Source organism: Nerophis ophidion, unplaced genomic scaffold (genome assembly GCF_033978795.1).
Source record: "Nerophis ophidion isolate RoL-2023_Sa unplaced genomic scaffold, RoL_Noph_v1.0 HiC_scaffold_35, whole genome shotgun sequence".
Lineage (NCBI taxonomy): Eukaryota > Metazoa > Chordata > Actinopteri > Syngnathiformes > Syngnathidae > Nerophis > Nerophis ophidion.
In genome coordinates this window covers 853,855-877,511 of record NW_026906957.1, presented here as the reverse complement: position 1 = coordinate 877,511, position 23,657 = coordinate 853,855, and the positions used below count along the sequence as shown (strand labels likewise).

At 40.3% G+C, this 23,657-nt stretch overlaps 1 protein-coding gene across 1 annotated transcript; it reads left to right on the top strand.

The window, feature by feature from the left end:
• Positions 1–22,156: 22,156 nt before the first annotated feature.
• Positions 22,157–22,929, top strand: LOC133546648 (gastrula zinc finger protein XlCGF57.1-like). The gene has a single exon (XM_061892445.1). The coding sequence runs from the start codon at positions 22,212–22,214 to the stop codon at positions 22,788–22,790; it is 579 nt and encodes a 192-aa protein (XP_061748429.1). The 5' UTR covers positions 22,157–22,211; the 3' UTR covers positions 22,791–22,929.
• The last annotated feature ends 728 nt before the right edge of the window (positions 22,930–23,657 follow it).

Sequence of the window (23,657 nt, the reverse complement as noted above, 5' to 3'; positions counted from 1 at the left end):
TGACGGCATCTTGTATGTTGTGATATGCACGCTCTGAAAGCAAACGTTAAGAACTCAGCCAACACTCCTGGTCTGCATTATTCATAAATAGACAGACAACACATATACTCCGCTGCTTCACAGGCCGCTGGATGTAGCCGGCAAAGTATTCCCATGCTAGCTACCCGGTCTAGTGAGCACGCCTCATTCAGTCCAAAACGGCCCGATCTATCCACATCCAGAATTGTCTGGCGGTCGTAAGTGATCCCGGAGTGACCACGCTGTAAGCCAGCCAGGAAATTTGCAGAATTGTCCGGTATTTTTGCCAAATGTTCCATCTTTACCAAGAGCCCATCGACGCCGAAGTACATCCGGGAGATGCCATCTTGTTAAGAAAAGGCGTTAACAAAATAAAAGCATGTAAACAACATACGCAAATGTGAGATAAAATAATTGTCGGTGTTAATAGATTGATGAGTTAACGCATAATTAACCCATTAATTTGCCCACCCCTAATATATATATATATATATATATATATATATATATATATATATATATATATATATATAGTTTTTTTATATAAATAGTTGGCAGCAGAGGCTCCATGTATTACCTGAAGAAACATTTGACTTCTGACCTTTCCACATTATTTCTCTCATCTTTACTGCTGAAGTTCAGCTCACTGAGGATGTAAGCTCTGTTTTTTGTATTTTAATTATCTTTAATTATTCATAAACAGGCTAAAAACAAACCATTATTATGACTACTTCCTCATTTTTTTCACCCTCTACTAATTAAAACTATTCCAGCATGAAAACATTCAGGATGTTAATTCAAACAATATTACACATCCCCAAACGTACCATTTTATTATTGTATTAATATCATACGATATTACATTGAATATTCACATGTTAATGAAAATGTTTATTTCCACTCAGGGATTAATAAAGTATTTCTGATTCTGATTCTGATAATTACATCACTCTCATAAAGCCTTCAAAGCTGAATATGTTTTTACCATAGCTCAGCTTCACAATGTTGGAATATTGACTGCGGATATTGATATTCTTCTATTGTTTACAATATTACACTTTACTCTCTTTCTTTGCTCAAATGAACAGGATGAAAGTGTCTTTAATTGTCACTACTATCTATATATAATTATGTATATAATAATCTTCCATTCTTCACCTTCATTACCGCTTGATTTAACTCTCATCTTATTTTATCCAGAGAGAACTTGACCATAAAAAGATGGCTTAACATCAATAAACTGTCACTAAACTTCAATAATCCAATCAATCCACTTTATTTATATAGCACATTTAAACAACAATAACGTTTCCAAAGTGCTGCACAGCCATGTTAAAAACAATATTATGCTCCACCAATGACTGAATAAAACAAAAATAAATACAAATAAAACCAATAAAAACAATACAAAAACAAATATAATTAAAAACTATTTTAAAGGGTAAAATCAATTAAAACTGTAAAATAAAAATCAAAGTGTATAAAAAACACAGAGGACAACAGAGGACAGAGGACCACACAACTCACGTAGTGTTAAAAGCCAAAGAATAAAAGTGGGTCTTAAGACGAGACTTAAAAACACTCCACTGTGGAAGCAGTTTGAACATGGAGGGGCAGAGTGTTCCAGAGCTTAGGGCCGACCACAGAGAGGGCCCTGTCTCCCCTGGTCTTAAGTCTGGTCTTGGGCACCACGACCTGGAACTGGCTCTCGGACCTCAGAGCGCGCGCAGGAATGTAAATTTGGATGAAGTCCGAGATATATTGAGGTGCCAGTCCATGTAAAGATTTAAAAACAAACAGCAATGTTTTAAAATCAATTCTAAAATGAACAGGGAGCCAGTGCAAACTCTGAAGAATTGGGGTTATATGCTGGCGTTTCCTGGCCCCTGTTAAAAGTCCTGCTGCCGCCTTCTGGACTAACTGCAACCGGGAGAGAGCTTTTTGGCTAATGCCAGCATAAAGTGCATTGCAGTAGTCCAGGCCACTTCAAATAAAAGCATGCACCACTTGTTCAAGAAGGTTAAAAGATAAAAACGGTTTAACCTTTACTAAAAGACGAAGGTGATAAAAACACGATTTTAAAACGCTATTGACTTGTGTGTGAGGTTTAAAATGGCTGTCTACAGTGACGCCAAGGCTGGTGACTTTGGGACGCACATCATTTTGCAATGGTCCCAAGTCAGTGAGGGCCGGACCAAAAACTAAAATTTCCGTTTTTCCCTCATTCATTATTAAAAAATTCTGGGCTAACCAAGCCTTGACGTGGCATAGACAGTTAAGGAGGGGTGTCAGGGGGCCGTGGCCTTTTGAAATCGGCATATAAATTTGGCAGTCATCTGCATAAAAGTGATAAAACACTCCATGTTTCTTAAAAATATCTCCAAGAGGAAGGAGATAAAGAGCGAACAGGATGGGGCCTAAAATAGATCCTTGGGGGACACCACAGTAAAGCGGGGCAGAAGAGGAGGTGGCGTCCCCCAGCCTGACAGAGAAGGACCTCTCAGACAGGTAAGATCTGAACCACTGTGACGCAGTCCCCCTGACACCCACACAGTCTCTCAGGCGCTCTAAAAGAATTGTGTGGTCGACTGTGTCAAAGGCAGCTGTAAGATCTAAAAGCACTAAAATGGCAGAGTTGCCAGAATCAGACATTAAAAGCAAGTCATTAAAAACCTTTAAAAGTGCAGATTCAGTACTGTGCAAAGCTTTGTATCCAGACTGAAATGGATCTAAAGTGCTATTTTCATCTAAAAAAGGCTGCAGTTGTGCAGAACACATTTCTACAAAATCTTTGACACAAAAGGTAATTTGGAAATGGGCCGATAATTTGACAAACTTGTCGAATCAAGACCTGGTTTTTTAATCAAAGGCTCAACAACAGCTCTTTCACAAAAGGAGGGGACACAGCCAGAAATCAAGCTGCTGTTGATGATGTTCCTAACAGACACATCAATAGTGTCCCAGATTTCTTTAAAAAAGCGAGGGGGGACTGGGTCTGTGGAACATAACGAGGGTTTTAGCTTGCCGACTATTCCTGTAAGTTCAGGCATGGACACAGGCTCAAAGTGACAGAACACAGTCGAGCACTGAGTGGCCACATTAAAACTTAATGGAAAACGAGAAAGATTTGCCAGAATAGAAGCAACCTTATCATTAAAAAAGGAGAGAAATTTTTCACAAGTTTCACTTGTCATCTCCAGTGAAGTGGCTGGATTCGGTTTAAGAACATTACTGATGTTATTAAAAAGAACACATGGCTTACTGATGCTACTTAAAATTAAGTCTGACAAATATTTTGTTTTCTCAGCTTTAACCACACTTTGATAATTTCAACAGTTTTCTTTTAAAATTTGATAGGAGACTTCCAATTGATCCCCTTTCCACTTGTTTCCACTTAAAACTAAATATACCATATTTGGAGATTGTAAAAATGTAAAACACAAATTATGATGGATAATATTGAAATGAAAGGAATAAAGGTCATCACATTTTTAGGAGTTAATATGGATGATGAAGTAAGCTGGACACTACATGTAAGTCATATAAAGAAAACATTAAAAAATGGAGTGCAATACGAAATAGAATAAAATACATACTTATGAATATTAACTATAATTATTGTACCCAACTTTAGTTGAGTCATACATTGTTTATTGCATAAAGGTCTGGGGACATACATATAAAACAATCACACATCAATATTCATATTACACAAGAAAGTAAAAAGGACAATTAATAGAATGGATTATAGAGACCCAACAAATAATTCATAAAGTCACACATTTTAAAAGTAAATGATTTTGTATAAAAAAACAATCGTTCAAATGATAGATAGTTAGATAGATAGATAGATAGAGAGATAGATAGATAGATAGATAGATAGATGGATAGATAGATAGATAGATAGATAGATAGATAGATAGATAGATAGATAGATAGATAGATAGATAGATAGATAGTACTTTATTGATTCCTTCAGGAGAGTTCCTTCAGGAAAATTAAAAATTCCAGCAGCAGTGTACAGAGTTGAGATCAATTTAAAAAAAAAAGAAAGTAAAAAGTAAATAATGGGGGTTTAAAAGGAAACAAAATAGAGAAATATTACAAAAAGAATAAAAACAATGGGAATAAAAATATAACAGTAAAATAAGAATATAACAAGACAAAGTAGGCAGTAGTGACCATGTTATGAAAATGTATTGCACTGTTAATGTTTTGCATCCCCTGTCATCCTAGTACCCCCGCCCCCCGCCCCAGCGAGGAGTTGTACAGTCTAATGGCGTGTGGGACAAAGGAGTTTTTGAGTCTATTAGTCCTGCACTTGGGATGAAGCAGTCTAGAACTGAACAGGCTCCTCTGGCTGCTGATAACACTAAGCAGAGGGTGACTGGCATCATCCAGGATGCTCACTAGTTTGTCCACAGTCCTCTTCTCTGCCACCCTCACCAGTGAGTCCAGTTTCATTCCGATCGTAGAACCGGCCCGCCTGATCAGTTTCTCAAGCCTGGAGCTGTCCTTCTTAGATGTACTGCCCCCCCAGCACACTACCATGTAGAACAGAACACTGGCAACCACAGACTGGTAGTACATCCACAGGAGTTTTCTACAGATGTTGAAGGAGTGCAGTCTCCTGAGGAAGTACAGCCTGCTCTGTCCTTTCTTGTACTGGTGGTCCGTGTTAACAGTCCAGTCCAGCTTATTGTCCACCCAAACCCCGAGGTACTTGAATGAGTCCACGGTCTGTACCTCAACTCCCTCGATCACAATAGGTTGTGACCGTGGACTCGACCTCCCAAAGTCAATGACCTCCCAAAGTCAATGACGGATTGAGCTGCAAGACGTTCGTGTGGCACCAGACAACAAAGTCCCTCACCAGGTTCCGAAACTCCTCCTCTCTGCCGTCCCTGATGCACCCGACGATGGCTGTGTCATCCGCGTACTTCTAGATGTGACACAGCTCTGAGTTGTAGCAGAAGTCAGCGGTGTACAGGGTGAAGAGAAGAGGGGCCAGCACCGTTCCCTGCACCAATGATGTATAAAGTAAATGATAATATGCTTCCAGAAGTGGTCCAGAAGATGTTTCAGATGTGAACCAGTAAATATGAACTAAGAGGGATTTATGTGTACTCAAAAGCAAAGGTATGAACACATGTAAAACAAATATGTACATCATATAAAAGAGTTCATCTATGGAATCATCTACAATTAGAAAAAAAAAATGCAACTCTTCATTATTACAAAAAACATATGAAACACTATTATGAATAAGTATAAAAGTAAATTATGGATATCTACACTTAAAATGTTTACTGTAAGTAACATATTTTATATACTATTTATTCTCACCTTTTCAGTCAAAAATCTGTTCATTTCAAAGTACACAAATGTGTATATTAACTCATGTACTTGACTGAAATAAAAGCACTAATTTGAAGTGTCTAATCTATAAATGTTAGAAACACATTAACATTATTGTACACACACAACAACAATGTCACACATGTTATATGTGCTGATGTTGTTAGAAAGTCAAAATGAAAGTCTGGACAGTTTATTTCAAATCCTGCAGTTTCATTTGCTGCTGCTGTTCTCACCAGCACACTTGTGTTTCTTACACTGGTACTTAGAAGACAATCTTTCACCACACACACTGCAACTCAACACTTTCTCTCCTGGGTGTATTCTCATGTGTACTGTGAAAGATTGTCGGTGACGAAAGCTTTTGTTGCATCTTGAACAGGAGTATGGTTTTTCACCAGAGTGTGTTCTCACGTGTGTTTTTAAAAGGGGCCTTAGAGTAAAATTTTTACCACAGATTGAACCCGGAAAAGGTTTTTCGCCAGTGTGTGTTCTCATGTGTGCTTTTAAGGTTTGATTTGTTACAAAACTTTTACCACATTCTGAGCAGGAAAAAGTTTTTTCTCTAGTGTGTATTCTCATGTGTACTTTTAACCTTTGATTTATTACAAAACTTTTGCCACATTCTGAGCAGGAAAAAGGTTTTTCACCAGTATGTATTCTCATGTGTGTTTTCAAATTGTGCCAATGCGTAAAATCTTTACTGCAGATTGAACATGAAAAAGGTTTTTCTCCAGTGTGTGTTCTCATGTGTCTTTTCAAATTTTGTCTTTTAGTAAAATCTTTACTACAGATAAAACATGAAAAGGTTTTTCTCCAGTGTGTGTTCTCATGTGTCTTTTCAGACGACTTTGGTATTTAAAAGTTTTGTGACAGTGAGAAGATGTGAAGTGAGTGTTGTCAGTGTGACATGTCTTATCATCTTTAGAGTCTTCATCATCAGTGTCAGGAGAGTGTGACGTTGTGTCCTCACTATCTGATAGTGGAGCTAAGAGCTTGTCTGCTTGTGATCCTCCACAGTGGTCTCCATCAGCTTCTGTTGTCATGTGTTGTGTTGAGCTGCTGCTTGGAGGCTCCCCCCCTCCCCTCTCCTCACTTTCACCTTTCACCTCATCATCTTCACTCTTCACAGGGACACCAGTCACTGGCATCTTGGTGACGTCAACCTCCTCCAGTCCTTCAAGATGCTCTCCCTGCTGACTGATGCTGTGCTCTTCCTCTTCCTCTTGAATGTGAGGGGTCAGTGGATCCACATATTCCTCTTTAAATCGGGGTGTCAGTGGGTCCTCCTCTTCCTTTTTAAAATGGGGCATCAGTAGGTATTTCTCTTCCTTCTTAATGTGGGAGGGCTGTGGCTCCTCCGTCCGCATCCTGAAGCTGCACTTCTGTTGCTCAGGGTGAAGATGTTCTTCACAGACGTCTGCAAGACAAACACAGCATCTCTGCTCAGTCACACAATGCATTCAGTACTTTGACATGCACTTAGGAAAAACAAGTTATCGTATGAAGTGTCTTGAAACCTCAGTGACGCACAAACACGCTGCTCTTTACAACATTATTTACAGGAATAGAAAAACAAACCAGGACGACAGGACTTTCTACTATGGATAGACGATATGGTTTAAAATGTATTTTGCGATACATTATTTCATATAGAATTAGTAATAAAACCATTTTAAAACAGGCTACATGTCAGGTTCAAACACTGATGACATCAATTAAACAAGACAAGATGCAAAGAATCAAACAGAGACATAATTCAATTTGGATTCAATTGAGGAGAAACGTGTCGACCTCTAACTTTTTACAGTGTCACCCACGCTCTGGCGAAAGATTGTACTCCCCCTTCTTTATTTTACTTTCTTCGACCACATGACCACAGCTACTTCGAGAGGGAAGTGTGTCGTAAACAGCGTTGCCTTTGGTTACGGAACAGTTCAAAAGAAAAGGTCGTAAATGAGTTCAAAAAGAGGTTCGTAAAACAGTTCAAAAAGACGTTCGTAAAACAGTTGAAAAAGGAGGTTCAAAAAGAGGTCCCCTGGAGGGGACACTGGTTCTGCTTCCTCTTTGCTTTTGTAGTACTTGGGTCAGACAATATCTTTATGTTTGATTATAATACATGAAAGAAAACAGGAACACCTTCATCTTGCTTTCCCCAACACAGTGGAGTTTTACGAGCCTTACTCTTGGTAGGTTTCAAAGACAGCTTTTGCTTCTCACCAGTCACTCAATGCAACACAAAGTTTTTGTGATAACTTAGAAACAATTATTCTGACACTACACAGGCTCCTAATTTAGTTGCTGAAATATGCAGTCAAATATTACATAATTTCCAGTATTATTTTGTCAAATAAATAAACCAGATATTAATAGTAAATAAACAAGTACATTAATAATAATTGTTTCGACAAAATAATACAATTAGAAAAGACACAATATGTTACTGCATATGTCAACTGCCAAATTAGGAGCTTTTGTAACCCGCTTTGAATTTTTTCTATCATCAATCATATATCAAATGATGTATCGTGACATATATTGTTATTAAGATATAGATTTGAGGTCATAGCACTCATACCAAACATTGGTTTGCCGAGTCATTTTGTTTGGCCCACCAAATATATTTATTTTTTTATAATCTTCAGATGTGTGTGTATTAAGGGTGTAACGGTACGTGTATTTGTATTGAACCGTTTCGGTACGGGGGTTCTGGTTCGGAGGTGTATCGAACAAGTTTCCACACGGACATATTAAGTAGCGCACCACACGTTGTGTCAACAATGTACACTGAGGCACAACACACAGCATGCTAACAACGACCGGGCTACTACAAAGTGTAAAAGCCAGAGCTGGAAGACCCTCCTGCATCGTTAAGATCTCCCGTTTGGGAACACTTCGGCTTTGCAGTGCGATACAACAATGGGTAACATGGCTTCAACGAAGAGAAAGACGAACAAACACAGCTCCCACTGCATTCAAGCAGCTTCTACTCTGCAACTCAGGCAGGGCTAAAGCAATAACAAATGCTGTTGGTGTTTTTACAGCAGCAGATTTAAGACCATAGTGCATTAAAAACTCGATTTTGACCCACTTCTGTGGTGGAAGAACAATGAGCCCATATATCCTCTTACTGCCAAGTTAGCCAGGCACTACCTCACCATACCTGCTACCTCCGTGCCCAGCGAAAGGGTATTTTTCACAGCTGGGGATATTGTAACTGCAAGCAGGTCTGCTCTTTCTGCAGACAAGGTGGATAAACTGATTGTTCTGGCAGAAAACATGAAAATTGATTGAAAGTCATCAGGGTTAAAGGCTGGAGGGTGGGAAAAAGAAAAGTTAATATGAGGCTGAGTTGACTTGAAATTGTTTAATGCTGCACTTTTTGTATGTAGAAGAAAAGTTTTGTCATTTTATTTAATCTGAGCAACAACTTGAAGCAGTTTAATGTTGCACTTTATATGTGAGAATGTTGCACTTTATATGTAGAAAGGTGTCATGACGCGGAGTCGAACCCGCGTTACCTCAGCAGCTTGAGCTGCGTGTGCCTCTGCTGACAGTGAGCCAAGAGGCGCCTCTGCTGACAGCGCACCAAGAAGCGCCCTGTACACGCGGCTTATGAGGTAATATACATGATATATTTTCATATTATTTATCTTATTTACCTCATATGTTGTTCGAAGCTAACGTGCTAGCGTTAGCCCGCTAGCAAGCCTTTGTAGCAAATGCGAGCGTTTTTTTTTCTTGAGGAGTGTATTTTATATGTTCTCTATGAGAATTATATTGACTTATTTAATACTTTAACTGTTTTTTGTTGTATATTACAGTCACGCTTAACATCATTAAATATTTGTTACTAGAAAGAAACAAACGTCTCGTAATGTAAGTCTGGAATAAGTCACATGGTATAATAATAATAATAATAATAATACATTTTATTTGGTGTAGCGCTTTTCAGTGTACTCAAAGATGCTTTACAGGATGAACAAAAGAATTATATTATTGTTATTGTGATGACAGTGTAATATAATGTATTATTGCAGTGGTCTGCTTTATGTTGGTGTCAACTTTATTAGCAATAAATACAAATGATGTTTGCACGCACTTCTATTACCTTGATAACATCCATCCATCCATTTTTCAACCGCTTGTCCCTATTTGAGGTTGCTGGTGTTTGTTATTACGAAAACACTATTTGCACAATTGTAAGTGATTAATGCTTATTCAGTCAGACTAAAATAAATATTTAATTAAATAAATGTTAAATATGAAAAATGGCTTTAATATACTGGACACAAATTGAATATGCATCAATATTTTGTTTGTAATCAAATCATGAGGTACCCAAATATTCTTATATATATATATATATATATATATATATATATATATATATATATATATATATATATATATATATATATATATATATATATATATTAGGGCTGGGCAACGATTAAAAATTGTAATCGAAGTTAATCGCACTATTTCTCCGATTAATCGCGATTAACTGCATTGTATACACAAAGCCCAATAATGAATTCAAAAGTAGTGTGTAGTGCACCTTTATTGGAATATTCTCTCACATGAACAAAAGCGCCAAAACATTTGTTGTGCAAACACAATTTAAATCAGTCCTTGTTAAACAGTAGCAGTTAAATAGCATATTTTATGAAAATCAACTCCAAAAATGTAAATACAAACATTTAAGCTAATTGCCACTGCCAGGGTATTTAAGTTATCCTGTTTGTTATGGAAAATAAATATAATCTACATACAAATCTCTGAGCCACAATCATAACATCTGAACAGGCAATTTCTGAGGTAACAGCAGAAACATTTTTCTAATCAGGGATCTTATGTTTAAAAAAACTATATTACAGGTAGTGGGCTGTTTTAGGGAATGTTTGATCAAATTATCTGTTCTAGCAATATTAATAATGTTGTGTTTATTCTGCTTAGTGCACTTAAAATAATTATGACCATAGGACGGCGTGGCGCAGTGGCAGAGTGGCCGTGCGCAACCCGAGGGTCACTGGTTCAAATCCCACCTAGAACCAACCTTGTCACGTCCGTTGTGTCCTGAGCAAGGCACTTCACCCTTGCTCCTGATGGTTGCTGGTTGGCGCCTTGCATGGCAGCTCCCTCCATCAGTGTGTGAATGTGTGTGTGAATGGGTAAATGTGGAAGTAGTGTCAAAGCGCTTTGAGTACCTTGAAGGTAGAAAAGCGCTATACAAGTACAACCCATTTATTTATTTATTTATCATTTATCTAGGAATTGATATGATGGGAATTTTCCGATTGTTTGCTTGGTGCTTTAATTAACTGAACGCATCATATACATGGTACTATATTGTGATGTTATGAGCCAGGGAAAAAAAGAACTACCCTACCCAGCATGCAACAGGAGTGACGAGCATGCGCGGTAGCCCGGTATAGGTTGTGTGTCGCCATGACAGCATCTTGTATGTTGTGATATGCACGCTCTGAAAGCAAACGTTAAGAACTCAGCCAACACTCCTGGTCTGCATTATTCATAAATAGACAGACAACACATATACTCCGCTGCTTCACAGGCCGCTGGATGTAGCCGGCAAAGTATTCCCATGCTAGCTACCCGCTCTAGCAAGCACGCCTCATTCAGTCCAAAACGGCCCGATCTATCCACATCCAGAATTGTCTGGCGGTCGTAAGTGATCCCGGAGTGACCACGCTGTAAGCCAGCCAGGAAATTTGCAGAATTGTCCGGTATTTTTGCCAAATGTTCCATCTTTAGCAAGAGCTCCTCCACGCCGAAGCCCGTCCGGGCGTCGCCATCTTGTTAAGAAAAGGCGTTAACAAAATAAAAGCATGTAAACAACATACGCAAATGTGCGATCAAATAATTGTCGGCATTAATAGAGTGATGAATTAACTCGTAATTAACGCATTAATTTGCCCACTCCTAATATATATATATATATATATATATATATATATATATATATATATATATATATATATATTCTCACGCCAGCACATTTCTTAAGGTGTGAGTGAGGTTCAAGCAACATACTATCACACGGCCACACTCGCTGGCACTTGTTACACGTGCTTCGCTGCACTTCTGTTTCTTGTCTGTTGGGCTAAAAATGTTGCTTTTGCAGAAGGAAAAACAAGGAGAGGATATTGTGCGTAAAAGTAAAGCCAACCGACCACAGCTCTGTAGTCCTGGTCACCGTTGACGTGAGGTGGGACTATTTTGGAGGTGCACGTCAAGGTTGGCTGGTAGGTTGGTAGTGGGAGGAGCCAGTTGGCGTCACTTGATGCTGCAGCACAATGACACTTTTATACGTGCAGACTGACTTCATGCAGTCATGACGGTATTAAAATCCCAGCAGGAGGTTTTCTATAAGTTGTTACTTTTTAATCAATAATTAATGTAAATGCAGAAAATAGGATCAATGACACAATTCATAATAATCAATAACTGATGATTATTCCATGTGTAGAAGAACATCACCACAAAATGGTGTCAGTCCACTTGGAAAATATTATATTTGATAGACTAAAAATATTTGACACATCTGAGCTGAAGTTTGTTTGTGTTGTCTTGCGGACGTCCAACAGATGAACGCTCGTCAAGAAGAACGTCCCCTTCAGCAGCAGGAGGATCCACAGCCCCCCCACATTAAAGAGGAAGAGGAGGAAGTGTGGATCAGTCAGGAGGGAGAGTGTCCTGTAGGGCAGGAGGAGGCTGATGTCAGCAAGTTTCCACTGACTGTTGTCTCTGTGAAGACTGAAGAGCATGAAGACAAACCACCTGAGTCCTCACAGCTTCATCACAGTCCAAGTAAGCACAACATCCACATATCATCTAATACAATGTTTGTGACACATGTTCATCCGGGGGACACATTTATCACTAAAGATGGAGATATATTTGCTTTTTAACACCACCATTTAAAAATGAATGCTCATCAATCATCAACAGTGTAATTGCTGGGGTGTAACCATGTGACCTAGAGGCCGTCCTCCTTACCTCACCTGGTCAAATGAAGGCAAACATTCAATATGGCTACTGTTTATTTACCTTTAGCAGCACATATGTCAGCATATTTCAAAGGTTTAGTGGTGAAGATAAGAGCTGTATACCAAGCGCCATTTTTTTTTTTTTTAGTACTGGTTCCTAAAGGCCTACTGAAAGCCACTACTAGCCACCACGCAGTCTGATAGTTTATATATCAATGATGAAATATTAACATTGCAACACATGCCAATACGGCCGCTTTAGTTTACTAAATTGCAATTTAAAATTTCCCGGGAGTTTCGTCTTAAAAACGTTGTGTTACGATGACGTCTACGCAAGACGTCACAGGTTTTTAGGAAGTATGAGCGCTGCACACACACACAGCTAAAAGTCGTCTGCTTTAACGGCATAATTACACAGTATTTTGGACATCTGTGTTGCTGAATCTTTTGCAATTTGTTCAATTAATATTGGATAAGTCACAGTAGAAAGATGGAGTTGGGAAGCTTTAGCCTTTAGCCACACAAACACACGGTGATTCCTTGTTTAAAATTCCCGGAGGTGAAACTTTACTATGGATCAGAGCGCGGTCAAGAGAACATGAATCACGACCACACGTCAACCAGCAGGTTTCGGTGAGATAATTGTGGTTAAAACGTCGCTTCTTACCGGAGAAAAGCTGAGCTTGTGCCATCCATAAAGCTGCCGTCAACTCCTCTGAGACACTGGCGTCCAGACACCCGTGGAGACACACCTCCGACTATCAGGTACTATTTAACTCACTAAAACAATAGCAACACAATAGAAAGATAAGGGATTTCCCAGAATTATCCTAGTAAATGTGTCTAAAAACATCTGAATCCGTCCCAATGCAATCGCGTTTTTTTTTTTTTCTAGTCCGTCACTATCAATATCTTCAACCACAAATCTTTCATCCTCACTCAAATTAAAGGGGAAATTGTCGTTTTCTCCTGTCCGAATAGCACTTTTTGTTGGAGGCTCCCATTAAAATCAATGTGAATATGTGAGGAGCCCCCACACTTGTGACGTCATTGTCTGCGACTTCCGGTAGAGTCAGGGCTTTTCTCTTAGCACCGAAAGTTGCAAACTTTATCGTGGATGTTCTCTACTAAATCCTTTCAGCAAAAATATGGCAATATCGCGAAATGATCAAGTATGACACATAGAATGGACCTGCTATCCCCGTTTGAATAAGAACATCTCATTTCAGTAGGCCTTTAATTATGTGGTCCATGAAGACCGTGAAGATTCTGGACTAACGACACAACTATTTGTATTTTTAATTCCAGCTGACTGAGGTAACTATGATACATTTTCACATTGAGTTCAGCTGCCGCTGCTACACATTACAATCAGCTTTAAATAATGACAAATAAGGAAGCAACCAAAGTTTGATGTGTGTGTTATTGAGAAGAAGATGACATAACTGCATTTCACCTTGCACTGCACACATAGTTGACTTCTTTAAGACTTCAACCTCTTCTGCAAATAGGAATGCTATTTAAAATGCCTCTTTTCCACTTTTTTATTTCCACAAATGACATGTAGTACCGACAAGAGTACCGATAAATACTGGTATCGATAAGGAATATTGATTAGGGTATCATATCCATAAATCTATAAATTTACATCCCTACTGAAGATACAAGCCAGATATTGGTCTCAAGATGGCGGCGCCCTGCTCGGCTGCGGCTGCAGAGGCTCTTGGTAGTAATAGAACATTTTGTCAATTCTACCAGTAATTTCTGTGAATTTCATGGCTGGCTTCCAGCGTGGACACTCCGTAGTAACGTACGACCGCCAGACAATTTTGGATGTGGATGGATCGGGCAGTATTAGACCGAAAGATGCGTATACGTTGGACCTCCTCGCTATCCTGGGAATACTACGCCGGCTACATCCAGCGGCCTGTGAGGCAGCGGAGCCTAGTACCAGAGGGGACCGCAGACAGAGGAGACATAAGCGGTGGGATCAGAAACAGAAACGGAGATGCCGAGCGGGGCTAACAACAAAGCTAAAGGCTAATCCTCACAGAACGCCGCTTCCTTCCATCCTGCTCTCAAATGTCCGCTCACTGGAGAACAAACTGGACTACCTGACGCTGGATTCATATGCAAGACACTGCTGCTGGAATTGTAATTTTCCTGAAGGAACTCTCCTGAAGGAATCAATAAAGTACTATCTATTTATCTATCTAGATGAGAGACTGCTGCGCCATATTTCTCACAGAAACGTGGCTGAAACCATTCGTCCCGGGCGAGGCAGTTAGCATCGAGGAGCTAACTATGTTTCGGTCGGATAGGAGCAGCACTCTCTCTGGTAAATCCCGAGGCGGTGGTGTTTGTATATACATCAATAACAACTGGTGCAACAACGGGAAGAACGTCTCATGTCACTGCTCTCCCGATGTAGAAATATTAACTATAAAATGCAGGCCATTTTATTTACCTCGGGAATTCAGTGCTATGATCTTCACAACAGTGTACATTCCCCCCAGTGCTCACACCAAAGAAGCTTTGAATGCTTTGTACTGCTCCATCAATGAACTGCAAACTACACATCCAGAGGAAGTTTTCATCGTTGCAGGGGATTTTAATCAAGTTTACATGAAAACAGTTTTCCCTCATTTCCATCAATATGTGAATTTTGCAACCAGGGATGGAAGCAAGCTGGACTTGGTTTATAGTAATATTAAACAGGCGTATAAAGCTGCACCACGCCCCCACCTGGGCTCCTCAGACCATCTATATGTGATGCTAATTCCTGCATACAAGCCCCTGCTGATCAGAAAGCAAGCTACAGTGAAGCAGGTGAGGACCTGGCCAGAGGGAGCAATGGAAGCATTACAAGACTGCTTCGGAACCACAGACTGGGACATGTTCAAGGCAGCCGTCACCGATAATCATAACACATGTGTGGAGGAGTATGCAAAGTCTGTGTCCGCATACATTCAGAAGTGCATGGAGGATGTCAGTGTGATCAGATTAGGGGCGGCATGGCGTAGTGGGTAGAGCGGCCGTGCCAGAAACCGGGGGGTTGCAGGTTCGCTTCCCACCTATTAACATCCAAATCGCTGCCGTTGTGTCCTTGGGCAGGACACTTCACCCTTGCCCGCGGTGCCGCTCACACTGGTGAATGAATGATGAATAAATGATTGGTGGTGGTAGGAGGGGCCGTAGGCGCAAATTGGCAGCCACGCTTCCGTTGGTCTACCCCAGGGCAGCGACAGATGTAGCTTACCACCACCAGGTGTGAATGAATGATGGCTTCCCACTTCTCTGTGAGCGCTTTGAGTATCTAACAATAGAAAAGCGCGATATAAATCGAATCCATTATTATTATTATTATTATTATTATTATCAAGAACATCCCCACACGGGCCGTAGAGAAACTCTGGATGGATGAACAGTGAGGTACTGCGTGCAATGCTGAAGGCTCGGAACAAGGCGTTTAAGTCTAGCGACATGGTAGCAGTAAAAACAGCCAGAGCTAACCTGAACCGTGCCATTAAGGTTGCAAAGGTGCTCACAGTCAGAAAGTGCAGGACTTCTTCCAGAACCCCACGAACACTCGACAAATGTGGCAGGGCATACAGGTCATCACGGACTATAAAGCTGCCCCCCGTCCCTGTGACAACAGTATCAGCTTCCTAAATGACCTAAACAACTACTTTGAAAGGTTTGAGGCACTTAACACCCCTCCGGCGAGAAAATCCATCACTCCGGCGAGAAAAAACACCCCTCGCTCTGATGAGCAGCCGCTCAACTTGGACACAGCGGATGTCCTGAATACCCTGAGGAAAGTGAACCCCCGGACCTGATGACATTCCGGGCCAGGTGCTTCAGGGATGTGCAGACCAGTTGGCGGGGGTTCTCACAGACATCTTCAACATCTCGCAGGGAGGTGGTGAAACATCTGGTTGACTGGTGCAGAACCAACAACCTGGTCCTGAACGTCGACAAGACCAAGGAGATCATCGTTGACTTCAGGAAGCACCGGTCCAGCCACACTTCACTCTTCATCAACGGCACAGCGGTGGAGATGGTAAGCAGCACCAAGTTCCTGGGGGTGCAGATTACTGACAATATAACCTTGTCCCTACACACCGGAGATCTTGTAAAAAGAGCTCAGCAGCGCATGCACTTTTTGCGTCGGATGTAAAGAGCACAGCTCCCTCCCCCCATTCTCAACACATTCTACAGAGGAACTATAGAGAGCCTGCTGACCAACAGCATCTCTGTCTGGACTGGAGCCTGCAATGGCTCAGACTGGAAGTCTCTCCAGAGAGTGGTGAGGACGACGGAAAAGATTATCAGGTACCTGATAATTTGATAAGCCCCAGAGCATGATTGACCCCCCACCATGCTTAACAGTAGGGATGGTGTTCTTCTCTTTGTAAGCTTAATTTTTTTCTCCTCCAGACATAACGTTGATTCATAGGCCCAAAGAGTTCCAGTTTTGTCTCATCACTCCATAGAACAGTTTCCCAAAACATTTGGGGTTTGTCCAGATGATTTTTTGGCATACTGGAGTCTATTTTTCTTGTGCCTGGTAGTCAGAAGTGGGGTGCGCCTGGGAGTTTTGGCACGGAGGCCTTCATCTCGTAGTGCGCGCCTTATTGTCTGGGACCAAACCTGCGTTCCCCCCTCTGCAATGTCCTGTTGTAGTTCCTCAGTTGTTACCCGGGGGTTTTTCACCACTGTACACACACAGCATCCTCTTTCTACCACGCCCAGGTAGTGTTTCCACTGTGCCTTTAGCTTTAAACTTGCGAATTATGCTCCCAACTGTGTCTCTTGGAATGTGTAATGTCTTTGCTACTTTCTTATATCCATATCCTTTCTTATGAAGAGAAATTACCTCCTCTCTTGACTTCTTTGACCACTCCCTGGACTTCAGCATGTTGCAAATACACCATTGACCATCTACAAGAAGCTGAGCGTCAGTCTTTTTCAATCACTTTAATTGTTGCTCGTTATGGTTCTAATCACATCTACAGGTGTGTTCAACACCTGATTGAAAAGACCTTATTCAAATTCTGTTCTTAAGAGTTATGATCTGCAAGGGGTTGAATAATTTTGTCAAATGAGATATTAAGAAAAATGTCCTTTTTTGGTATTTTGTAAAATACAGTGTTACGATTTGAGTTGCATTTATCTATTTGAAACATCTTTATTTGATATGACTATAAACAAAATACGGAATAAATGTCCAACTTGCTAAAACACCAAAATTGTGTGGCGGTTTAATAATTTGGATCACAACTGTATATCTGCACCTTATTGTTTTTTTTATCCTGCACTACCAAGAGATAATGCAACGAAATTGCGTTCTTATTTGTACTGTAAAGTTCAACTTTGAATGACAATAAAAAGGAAGTCTAAGTCTAAATATCTTATAAAAAATAAAATCATTTTTCTATTTGGATTTAGTTACTTCTCCGCTGTCCATCAATGTCTCAACACCTTTGAGAGATGATTTAATCTAGTTCATTTCTACTAATTAGCTATGTTTTGTTGATATCAAACATCAGAATCAGACATACTTTATTAATCCCTGAGGGGAAATAAACATTTTCAGCAGAATCCCATTCAAGGTCAGACAAACATTCCAGGGAGACAGAACAGGATCGCTGACGGGTCTGCCAACTTGCGGCGCCCCTTGCAAAAAAGGTGAGATACATACGTGTAAACAAGTGGGGGGAATGTGAGAAAAAATTAAAAATCGGTCTCAGCCTGGGCCCCTGGAGAGGGGGTCCAGACTGAGGCCAAGGGAAAAAAACAACTTATAGCCCTAGCATACATCCCTCTTTCATGTGTAAGAGGGAAACATCAAAGAAGACAAAGGACATTAAAAGAGCAGAGCTGATGCAACCAGACACTTCTACATACATACATGAATAAAAAGTAAAAGAAACAAATACACTGTGGTGGCTTTTGCGGTGTCCCACACCATTGTCTGTTGGGGTGAAGGGAGCTTGGCCAGAGACGGGAGCAGACCCAACAAAGCAACCAAGAGAGCCGACTCCACTCTTGGCCGCCAAACCAAGTCTCGGCCAGTGTCCAGTCCGCATGGATGAGTGAGGATACGTCCAAGGAGACCGAGGTGTCCGATACCTGCTCATTCAGCCAAGACACTGTGAAGCTTTTCCGTCCCGGCGCTCAGTGCTAGCTCCGCAGTCCTGTCTCTTCATCTGCATCTCCTCCAGTCTCTCCAACGGATTCTGGTGTGGCAGAAACCCAGCAGCTGGTCTCCATGGCCACAAGGCTCTCGGGAGGCAGATCCAGAAGTCCACAAAAAAGCACCGCAGAAGTCACGAAAGTACCACCCCTTGTCACACAGTCCCAAAGGGTCCGGACCAAAAGGCATGAATATATATATATATATATATATATATATATATATATATATATATATATATATATATATATATATATATATATATATATATATATATATATATATATATATATATATATATATATATATAATGTATATGTATATATATATATGTATATGTATATAAACACATGAAAAGAAGAGGGAAACACAAAAGGATGACACAAGAGCACAGAGCTCCTGCCAACAGCAGCCACTACAGGGTCGCCATCTTGGGGGGGGAATTGCAGCATACAAGCTACAACAACACAGAAATCGTAAAAGTTTCCTAAAGGAAAATGTTCATATTTAAATAAGTAGAGTAAATAAATCATAAACAGGATTTTACAGTTTAAATGCAAATGTTGATGCTCCTCTTAGACACTGTTCTTTGTTCTCTTTCGGGTGTACAAGCAGCTGTCTTGTTTGTATGTAAGTGTTTTACTGCTGTGTTTATTTTTTTCATGAGTTTTTGTATTGCTTCCCTGATGTACCGTATGGTTTTGACATCTTGAATGTCAACGTGGGGACTGATAAAATCCTCAGAGACATTATCAGAATATATGCAGGACAAAGTGTCATGTGACTGGGTAAATCTGGACTTTTCTAAAGCATTTGTTCGTCTAACTTGTGTATTGAAGAACATTTCCCTGAGCAGCAAGAGCGGACCTCAAGGATGGAGCAGAATCAGTCACAACCCCTTATATTAAAAAGGAAATGGAGGTTCTGCAGTACCCCAAGATTAAAGAGGAAGAGGATTCAAAGCAACCCCACATTAAAGGGAAGGAGGAGCCAGATAGCTCTCACATTAAGGAGACAAATGAATCACAGCCCTCCCTTACCTTACAGAGAAAGAGGAGTCACAGCTCCGCTCACAATAAAGAGGAAGAGTAGGACTCACTGACTTTTTGCTGCGTCAACACAGAAAAAGGTTAAGTGAAATAACTTAGATGTTAACTATCGGTCAATAATGCTTGTCTTTCTCTCAGACAGACAGGGCTTTACTGTCCGTAACACACACACACACACACGCACGCACACGCACGCACGCACACATCGCAAAATGAGCTAACGTTACGCTAAAAGCTAATCAGCCTTCACCTCGAGGACTGTGAGCGAGCTGAGCTACCGCCTATACCTCCAGATCGTCAACGGGCTCATAGTGATGTTACAAGTAGTTGACTGGGAGGTGTTTATTATGATATGGGGATCGTCCGCTGCATTATGCTCACCTGCTGAACACCTTTCTGCTAACATGCACCGTCTCTCCTCTCTGCCTGCCTCTGCCATGAGCCCTGATTCCATGCACTCTGAATACGCACTGCTGATTGGCTCTTACCGCTTTGCCTGTAACCAATCAGATGGTTGTGTGGGTGGGACAATGCTGGGGGCTGCAGAGACATAGTGACAGAGGCAGTATGAAGCGTACCAGCTTGTTAAGACTTTAGTTTAGCACAAAATGATAATATCAATACGTCTAATGAAGTCAAATACAAATAAGGCAACAAGAGAAGTATCCTACACTTCTCTTTTGTAAAGTAGATGTGAACATGCGATATGGGCATCTACATCGACTATATGATTTGCCTGAGAAGCCGGACAGGACAAAAAAACAAAAAATGTTTTGGTTTTTTTAAGACTTTAGTTTAGGCGGTGGGTAATGTGTTGATGTTGTTAAGGTGGCCTGGCAGTATAGCTCGGTTGGTAGAGCGGCCATGCCAGCAACTTGAGGGTTCCAGGTTCAATCCCAGCTTCTGCCATCTGAGCCATTGTGTCCTTGGGAAGGACACTTTACCCACCTGCTCCCAGTGCCACCCACGTTGGTTTAAATGTACACTTCCACGTGATGTAGAACAGTAGTACCACATTTTAAACATACACACACATCTAAAGAATATAAAAATAAATATATTTGGTGGGCCAAACAAAATGACTCGGCGAAACAATGTTTGGTATGGGCCATATGACTTAAAATCTATATCTTAATAACAATATATGTCACGATATATCATTTGGTATATGATTGATAATAGAAGAATTTCAAAATGGGTTACAAAAGCTCCTAATTTGGCAGCTGACATATGCAGTAACATATTGTGTCATTTCTAATTGTATTAATTTGGCGAAACAATTATTATTAATGTACTTGTTTATTTACTGTTAATATCTGGTTGCTTTATTTGAGAAAATAATACTGGAAATGATGAAATATTTTACTGCATATTTCATCAACTAAATTAGGAGCCTGTGTAGCCTGTTTTAAAACGGTTCTATTAATAATTCTATAAGAAATAATATATGACAGAATCAATTTTAAACCATCAACCGTCTATCCATTGTAGAAAGTCCTGTTGTGCTGGTTTGTTTTTCCTTCCTGTGAATAATGTTGTAAAGAGCAGCCTGTTTGTGCATCACTGAGATTTCAAGACAGTTCATACGATAACTTGTTTTTCCTAAGTGCATGTAAAAGTACTGAATGCATTGTGTGACTGAGCACAGATGGATGTTTCTAAAACGTGTTTGTCTTCTTGTGGCCTGCAGACGTCTGTGAAGAACATCTTCTCCCTGAGCAACAGAAGTGGAGCTTCAGGATGGAGCCACAGCCCTCCCACATTAAAAAGGAAAAGAAACACCCACTGATCCCCCATTTTAAAGCGGAAGAGGATGACCCACTGACCACTCACATCAAAGAGGAAGAGGAGGACTCATTGACCCCCAATTTTAAAAAGGAAGAGGAGAAGCCACTAATAACCCATTTTAAAGAGGAAGAGGAGGACCTACTGACCCCTTACTTTAAAGAGGAAGAGGCGGACTAATTGACCCCCAATTTTAAAAAGGAAGAGGAGAAGCCACTAATAACCCATTTTAAAGAGGAAGAGGAGGACCTACTGACCCCTCACTTTAAAGAGGAAGAGGAGGACCAAGAGCCGCCGCACATTAAAGAGGAAGAGGAGGACCCACTGACCCCCTGCTTTAAAGAGGAAGAGGAGGAAGAGGGCATCAGTCAGCCTAAATGGTTGGAGGAGTTCCCAGTGACTGGTGTCCCTGTGAAGAGTGAAGATGATGAGGTGAAAGGTGAAAGTGAGGAGAGGGGAGGGGGGGAGCCTCCAAGCAGCAGCTCAACACAACACATGACAACAGAAGCTGATGGAGACCACTGTGGAGGATCACAAGCAGACAAGCTCTTAGCTCCACTATCAGATAGTGAGGACACAACGTCACACTCTCCTGACACTGATGATGAAGACTCTAAAGATGATAAGACATGTCACACTGACAACACTCACTTCACATCTTCTCTCTGTCACAAAACTTTTAAATACCATTGTCGTCTAAAATCACACATGAGAACACACACTGGGGAAAAACCTTTCTCTTGTTCAATCTGTGGTAAAGGTTTTAGACAAAGTATCAATTTGAAAGTACACATGAGAACACACACTGGTGAAAAACGTTTTTCCTGTTCAACCTGTGGTAAAGGTTTTACACAAAGTCAGAGTTTGAAAATACATATTAGAACACACACTAGAGAAAAACCTTTTTCTTGTTCACTCTGTAGTAAAGGTTTTACACAAAGTATCAATTTGAAGGTACACATGAGAACACACACCAGTGAAAAACCTTTTTCCTGTTCAATCTGTGGTAAAGGTTTTAGAGAAAGTCAACATTTGAAAAGACACATGAGAACACACACTGGTGAAAAACCTTTTTCATGTTCAAACTGCGGTAAACATTTTACTCAGAGGCCAGATTTAAAAGTACACATGAGAACACACACTGGAGAAAAACCTTTTTCATGTTCTATCTGTGGTAAAGGTTTTACAAGAAGTCAACATTTGAAAGTACACATGAGAACACACACTGGAGAAAAACCTTTTTCATGTTCAATCTGCGGTAAAGATTTTACTCGAAGGGAAAATTTCAAAAAGCACATGAGAATACACACTGGAGAAAAACCTTTTCCTGTTCAATCTGCAGTAAATATTTTGCGCAACGACACTATTTGAAAGAACACGTGAGAACACACACTGGAGAAAAACCTTTTACATGTTCAGTATGTTGTAAAAGTTTTTTACAAAGTCAGCATTTGAAAAGACACACGAGAAGACACCCAGGAGAGAAAGTGTTGAGTTGCAGTGTGTGTGGTGAAAGATTGTCTTCTAAGTACCAGTGTAGGAAACACAAGTGTGCTGGTGAGAACAGCAGCAGCAAATGAAACTGCAGGATTTGAAATAAACTGTCCAGACTTTAACTTTGACCTTCTAAAAACATCAGCACATAGTTTCTAAGATTTATAGATGAGGTATTTTAGATTATTGCCTTTTTTCAGTCAAGTACTACACATGACAAGTGTTTTTTAAAGTTGTTCATGATTTATCCCCCTTTTTTAGAATTCCTCAAACATTATCAATTTCAGAAAACATGGGAACGTTTGGAATGTTTGGGAAAAGTTAATTATGTACATCATCCCACAGAGCTTTACTGTACATCCATCCATTTGTTCTACCACTTGTCTCTTTCATTTTATATGTATAGCATTTAATCACATACTTGTCCGCCAAAGGGTGTTGCGTTTTGGAGGAACTCCTTCTGTCAGAGTGCTGTTCACACTTCTTTTACTGCGGAAATCTACTCACAAAAACAATCCAAACAGTAGGAAACAAAAAACGATGGTGCGAAAAAGAGAAGACTAAACGTGCATTTTGGAAAAAATAACAAAAGCTACTTCTATACACAAATAAAGTCAACTTGGTTTGGAGTTACAAGACGTGCACACTACAAAACAACACCAAGATGGATGGCACTGGGAATGGCCAAGGTAGCAAAATACTCAAAGCATGGAATCAACTGGCGTGGAGTGGAATCGCCGAGTG